This window comes from Apodemus sylvaticus, chromosome 1 (genome assembly GCF_947179515.1).
Source record: "Apodemus sylvaticus chromosome 1, mApoSyl1.1, whole genome shotgun sequence".
Taxonomy (NCBI): Eukaryota; Metazoa; Chordata; class Mammalia; order Rodentia; family Muridae; genus Apodemus; species Apodemus sylvaticus.
Genome location: NC_067472.1, coordinates 196,047,685 through 196,054,655, shown reverse-complemented (window position 1 = coordinate 196,054,655; position 6,971 = coordinate 196,047,685). Strand labels below are relative to the sequence as shown.

Below are 6,971 nucleotides of genomic sequence, written 5' to 3'. Positions count from 1 at the left end.
TGAAATTCTTAGGCAAATGGATGGAGCTGGAGAACATCATACTAAGTGAGGTAACCCAGACTCAAAAAATGAATCATGGTATGCACTCACTAATAAGTGGATATTAACCTAGAAAACTGGAATACCAAAAACATAATCCACACATCAAATGAAGTACAAGAAGAACAGAGGAGTGGCCCCCAGTTCTGGAAAGACTCAGTCAAGCATTATAGCACAAACCAGAACAGGGAATTGGGAAGGGGTGGGGGGGGGGAGAACAGGGGGAGGGAAGGGGGCTGATGGGACTTTCGGGGTTTGGGGGTCTAGAAAAGGGGAAATCATTTGAAATGTAAATGAAAATATATCGAATAAAGAAAAGAAAGTACTTTTATTTAAAGAAAAATTAACTGCACATTAGTTAGGAAAAGAAACTGAGAGTAACAGACTCATTTGGCACACACCTATAAAATCAGCAGAGTGGATGTTGGAGAAGAATGGCAAAACCTGGGGACCAGCCCTCTTGGGAGCTCTCACAGACTCAGTAGCCAACAAAAGACCACACACACACACACACACACACACACACACACACACACACACACATGGGTTGAACTTAGGCCCCCATAATATATTTAGCAGATGTGCACCTCAGTCTTCTTGTGGGTCCCCCAATAACTAGATTGGAAGCTAATGGCTGTCTCTGGAGCCATTCTTCTACCTAGGCTGCCTTGAGTGGCCTCAAAAGGAGAGGATACACCTGATCCTGCAGAGACTTGATGCATTAGGTTCAAGGTAGACCCATGGGGAAACCCTATGAGAGAAAGGGAATAGAGTAGTGACTGTCAGGTAATGTTGAGAGGTAGGTAGTGTTGAGAACATAAAATGGATGTATTTATTAATGGGAAACACTGCCTAGACAAAGATGCAGGAGAAACTGAGGTAATTTCCAATTAATTGCCAGCAAAATTGTAAACCATCCTATGGGCAAGAACCAACCCCTGACACTATCAATGATACTCTGTTATGTTTGTCAATGGGAACCTTGCATAACTATGCTATGCTCATTGTTATACTCCTGGAGAACTGGCTGGCCCAATTTTAATCTGATGCCTGCCATTCAGCAACCAATGAGACCTAAAGCAGAGGCACATAGGCAGAAATATAGGCAGAGCCACGGAAGCGCCACAGAACGGGTAAAAGACTGCAGTAGTTAGAGCAGTTGAAAATACCAAGAAAACACAGCCCACCAAATCAAAGAAGCTAGGCTTACAGAGATTTACAGAGATGGAAGCAACAATCAGGCAGTTTGTATAGGTCTGACCAAGGTCCCTACATATGTGGTCCTGTAGCTTGGAGTGCCTGTCTTTGTCACTGAGGTAGATTTCTATGTAGCAAAATGCTGGATCCTGTTTTCAAATCCAGTCTGTTAGTCTATGTTTTTATTGGTAAATTATGTTCATTGAGATTAAGAGATATTAAGGAAAAGTGATTGTTGCTCCCGGTTATTTTTGATGTAATTTTTATGTTTGAGTGCTTCTCCTCTTTTGGATGTGTTGAAAGATTATTACTTCCTTTTTCTAAGGTGTAGTTTCCCTCCTTGTGCTGGCATTTTATATTATCCTTTGTAGGGCTGGATTTGTGGAAAGATATTGGGCAAATTTTGTTTTATCATGGAATATCTTAGTTTTTCCATATATGGTGATAAGAGTTTTGGTGGGTATAGTAGTCTGGGCTAGCGTTTGTTTTCTCTTATGATCTGTATGAGATCTGCACAAGATCTCCTTGTTTTCATGGTCTCTGGTGAGAAGTCTGGCGTAATTCTGATAAGTTTTCCTTTCCATTACAGGTTTGAATGGTCTTTCTTTGTCAAGTGCATATCTGTTCTTGTCCAGTCTGTTTGGATTTCTGTAGGCTTCTTGAATGGTCACAGGCATCTCTCTCTTTACGTCAGGGAAGTTTTCTTCTACAATTTTGTTGAAGTTATTTACTGGTCAATTAAGTTGTAAATCTTTATGCTCCTCTATACCTATAGTCCTTAGGTTTGCTCTTCTCATTGTGGTCTGGATTTCCTGAATGTTTTGGGTTACACGGTTTCTGCATTTTGCATTTTCCTTGATGGTTGAGTCAATGCTTTCTATGGTATCTTCAGCATCTGAGATTCCTTCATCTAACTCTTCTATTCTGTTGCTGATGCTTGTATCTATGACTCTTGAATTCTTACCAAGGTTTTCTATCTCCAGAGTTGTATCCCTTTGTGATTTCTTTGTTGTTTCTAGTTCCACTATTAGATCCTGTATGGTTTTGTTCAATTCCTTCACCTGTTTTTTTTGTTTCTTTGGTTTGTGTATGTGTGTGTGTGTGTGTGTGTGTGTGTGTTTTCCTGTAATTCCTTAAGAAAGTTTTGTGTTTTCTCTTTAAGGGCTTCTACCTGTTGACAAATGTTCTCCTGTTTGTATTTAAGGGAACTATTTATGTCCTCTCTGACGTCCTATATCAGCATCATGAGATGTAATTTTAAATCCAGATCTTGTTTTTCTGGTGTGTTGGGGTATCCAGGACTTGCTGTTGTGGGAGAACTGGGTTCGCATGGTTCCATGTTGACTTGGTTTGTTGCCAGTGTTCTTGCATTTGATTTTTGCCATCTGGTTATCTCTGGTGCTAGCTGGTCTTGATGTCTCTGACTGTGGTTTAACTGTCCTGCTAGCCTATGTATCTGAACTCCAGGGAGACCCATTCTCTCTAGGAGGAGTTTATGTATGCAGAGCTGGGATAATGTGTGAGCTCAGGTGTACATAAAGAAATCAAAAGTATCCTGTCACCAGCTGATTCTTGATTCCTGTGTCCTGATGGTTCTTAGCAGGTCCCACTTTGTCCAGAAATTTGAGAATGGTGGTGGCCTCACCTTTGGACACAGATTGGTAGGCACTCCTGAAAGACTAGCTTCCTTGTGGTGGTATTTCTATATGTAATTCTGTGGCCCAGCATCTTATCTGGAGGCAGACACAAATCAGAAGTCTTCTGTCCCAGGCTGATCCTGGGTACCTGTTTTCTCAGGATTTTGGGCTGGTTCCTCTGAGCAGCAGGGGTGGTCCTCCCTGTGCTCTCAAACCTCTCTGCACTCCTGTGTGGTTAGCTATCTCCCTGATTAACCAGGATATGGCACTCTGTGGGAGAGGATCGTCCCCAGCTGGAGATAGAAACCAAACGCTTCCTGCCTGGGAGTACTTGACATGATCCTCTGAGCAACAGGGATTCTCGTAGCTGTGCTCTCTGGCTTCTCCACACTTCTGTGTGTCTGCTATCTCTGTGCATCACCTGGATATTTGCTTTATCGTTAGAAGTGTTAAAATCTCATCCATCGTGAAGGATAATTCTGCTACCAGTAATAGCCTTCTAACTGACAACCACATCTGTGAGATCAAGGGACAGAATGTCAGTGGCTTGAAGGATGCTCAGACTGCAGATAGACTGTCAAAAGCTGGGACTGTGGTTACCCTCACGATCATGCCTGCTTTTATCTGGGAACATTATTAAACGGATAGCTCCCAGCATTATGAAAAGCATGATGGTTCACTCCAGTCCTGAACTTTAAATGCCTTGTACAGTGAATCACATCACAGCTGAATGTTTCCAGCTTTCCTCTTTGCCTACTTCTCTATTTCTCACATGATGCTTTCCTGGAACCTGAGGGAATATGGTGCTTGGAAGCCTTTCTATTTTCTATCATAGCTGGGAACCTCACTCTATTTCATATCAGCTTCTGATTTGAAGATAGATGTGTAGCCTAAGCCAGGTTCTAGAGATGTAAAACACTCAAAGTTTTACTTACATTCCTAGATTTGGTTCCTTACTGGGACCCTGATGTGTTTATATAAGCCATGGTTATTAGGATAAATGGTGTAGGCTTAGCTTTCCCTGAGAACTGGTCAGCTTTCTCCTAGAACAAAGCACGGTGTTAGTCATGTGTTTCAGTTCTGTGGCATACTTTGAATTTAGTACATCAGCATAGTACATTGCCTTTGATAGTTATTTTTTAAGTTTTCTCTGTGTGGGTATGTAAAATCCAATTAATCAACACTGTTTTCATTCCAGAGAAGCATTATACAGTTGTGTGTACATTGCAAGACACTGTAATGATTGTCATTAAATCTTAATGACCTTCACATCATATGCTTCAATTGTCACCTTAAATATAATAAGCATTTAGTATAAAAGCCAAAATAGAATTATTGCTGCCTTCTGAAACCTGAAGTGTTACCTCTCTATTAAACTGCTATATGCTATATCTGATCAGCTTACTGGTAAAGCTGAGGTGCCTAGTCATATCAAGATTTTCTAGTCACTGTACAAAGAAAATGCCTAAGAGCTGCCCTATTGCTTTCTGAGAAATCAAAGTGCTGTATATTTCATGTGTAAGTTGTTATACTCAATAAGGTTTTAGGTCTCTTATTTACTTAGAGAATAATTTGGTAATATCTAAATTAGGGTTTGAATCCTAATATTATGTAACTTTAGCTAAGTTGGCATGGTTTTAGGTGTTTACCTAGTCGTCTTAATTTGTTCCACTTTCTGAATCCTTAATGTAAACAAAAATGGCAAGGACACTTTATCCTGATTTATTTCTTTCTGAATTAGTTAATCTCCTATTCTATTATAGTATGTGATACTATCGTAATAAAGGTAAAAAACGTTAAAAAATATTAGGGGAAAACTTTACCTAATGTGTTGGGTGAAGAACTATAGGTCAGTGGGACATATGCAGTAGTGACTGGAATGTAAATGGATAATATATGTAATAAAATAATTTTCAGGAACTATTTCTCCTTTTATTTCATGAGAACACAATGTAACAATGAAGAATGAATATTTACAGTTGCTTTGAAACAACCCCTCTATATAAACCACAGTGGTACACAACGTCTACAGAAAGGCCTGGTTAATTCCCACAAATACTGAGATGAAGGGTGTACATAACACACTTCTTCATGACTATAAATGTCTGGAATGGTCAAGGAGCTGAGAGAAGTAAGTTGGATTTGGGGTGTAATCCAGAGTAAGCCAGTCCTCGGATTTGTCAAAGTCGTCAAGGATTCTTTGCCAGAGTTCCTCTGCAGATGGACCTGAACCTCGAGCCTCCTCTGGGCAATGGGTGGCAGCTTCTAGGACATCTGTAGATTCAGTCACTGGAGTAAGCCAGTCCTCGGGTATGTCAAAGTCGTCAATGATTCTTTGCCAGAGTTCCTCTGCAGATGGACCTGAACCTTGAGCCTCCTCTGGGCAATGGGTGGCAGCTTCTAGGACATCTGTAGATTCAGTCACTGGAGTAAGCCAGTCCTCGGATTTCTCCAAGTCGTCAAGGATTCTTTGCCAGAGTTCCTCTGCAGATGGACCTGAACCTTGAGCCTACTCTGGGCAATGGGTGGCAGCTTCTAGGACATCTGTAGATTCAGTCACTGCTAGATCAGTCTGGGCTTCAACTGCTGCTGATTGACCAGAATCCCAATCTATAATGGGAGCATGGCCAACAAGCAGATCTTCCTGCTGACTACACCTGTCTGCATCACTGGCCTGATAATGATACAGAGAAGATTCCTGGATGCAGTTGAGATTGGGAATGGAAACCTCACTAAATGTGCCTGAACACATGGGCTCTCCATTCTCAGCAGCAACAAGAGGTATGGAACCAGGAAAGTGGGTTGATTCAAAAACTGGTTTTGAACTTCCATTGGTCTCTGGCAAAGCTTCTGTAATATTCTGGAGAGCCATCCGCTTGTACTTAGCTCGGCTGTTCTTAAACCAGATCTGGAAAAGAAAGAAGATATCAGAAGAATGCCTGTTGTCCCCTAACAGGACAACAAGATGAAGATTTTGGATAAAAGGTGTTTGTATAGCAATGATTCACATGTCAGAAACAAAGAAGCAGGAAACTCAAGATGACTAAGATATTATAATAAAGTAGATTGTGTATGACCAGACAACATAAGACTGGGGAGATTGAGCCAGTGTGTCCTGTATTTTAGCAGGAGCTCTGGTGATTAGATTTCTGAGACCCTGCATGGAAACAATGCTATTCTATATTGCTACCAGGTTGATAAAAATTTGAGTCCCAGCATTTGATTCATAAATATCCACCACCTAAAACTGTCATCACTGCCCTAAGCATTTAAGAACAAAATTAAAGTTTCTGATGGGAATGTGAAGATTTTTGCTGTTGGATTGAGGGAAAAGAGAGGGGCAGACCTTGATGTCCCTCGCTGTCACACCAACTAACTCTGCCAGCTTCACACATTGATCCTGGTTTGGGTACTGACACTTATCAAAATGTTCTTGCAGCAGGTGCTTTTGTTTTTTGGAGTACACAATGCGTTCCTTCCGCACCTTTCTTGAAGTCACAGGGCCAGATTGATGGTCACCATATTTCTCTGACAGTACCACAGATCCTATGAGAACATGGAAACAAGATTTCAATTATGTTCTTGATAACTTAGATGCCCTGAGGGTTTTTTCAAAGTAGGTAAACCTGGGCCCAGTACAGGATCTAGTTGCATTTGGATACCTGATTTTCTTGATGGTCCTTGGAACTCTTGCTGATGTAGGTCCCTTTCAGGGACTGAAAGACTTGATTGCATTGGATTTGTTGGGGTCAATATGGGACTGTAATAAACTTGAAAGGGTAAGTTCCTTGCAGTCTCTTGAAGCCTTTGGGGTCTGGTTTCTATGGGTGCACTTGAAGGCATTTGGAATTTTGGATACAAGGAGGGACCTTCAGCCCTATGTGTGTTCCGAACCTATTGGAATATGTTCTGGAGAATCTAGTAAAAGAAAACACGTCAAAAAACGTACAGAGAGCACTGATTTACCCATCCTGCCTACCCAGCATTTGGTTTGGACTGTTACAGAGCAGGAATCAGACAGGAGCTTCATTCTTTCTGAACAACTGCCTCTGTTTCCAAATCTTACAAGTATTCTCAGTATTGAAATAAATATGCACT

General features: G+C 41.1%; 1 protein-coding gene across 1 annotated transcript; it reads right to left on the bottom strand.

Moving 5' to 3' along the window:
• Window positions 1–5,595: 5,595 nt before the first annotated feature.
• LOC127684900 (homeobox protein DLX-4-like) lies at window positions 5,596–6,743 on the bottom strand (the record flags this gene model as incomplete). The annotated part of the gene is made up of 3 exons (XM_052181682.1): window positions 5,596–5,781; window positions 6,220–6,419; window positions 6,536–6,743. Coding segments are annotated over 3 exons (594 nt in total), but the record flags the coding sequence as incomplete, so codon positions are not given.
• Between the last annotated feature and the right edge of the window lie 228 nt (window positions 6,744–6,971).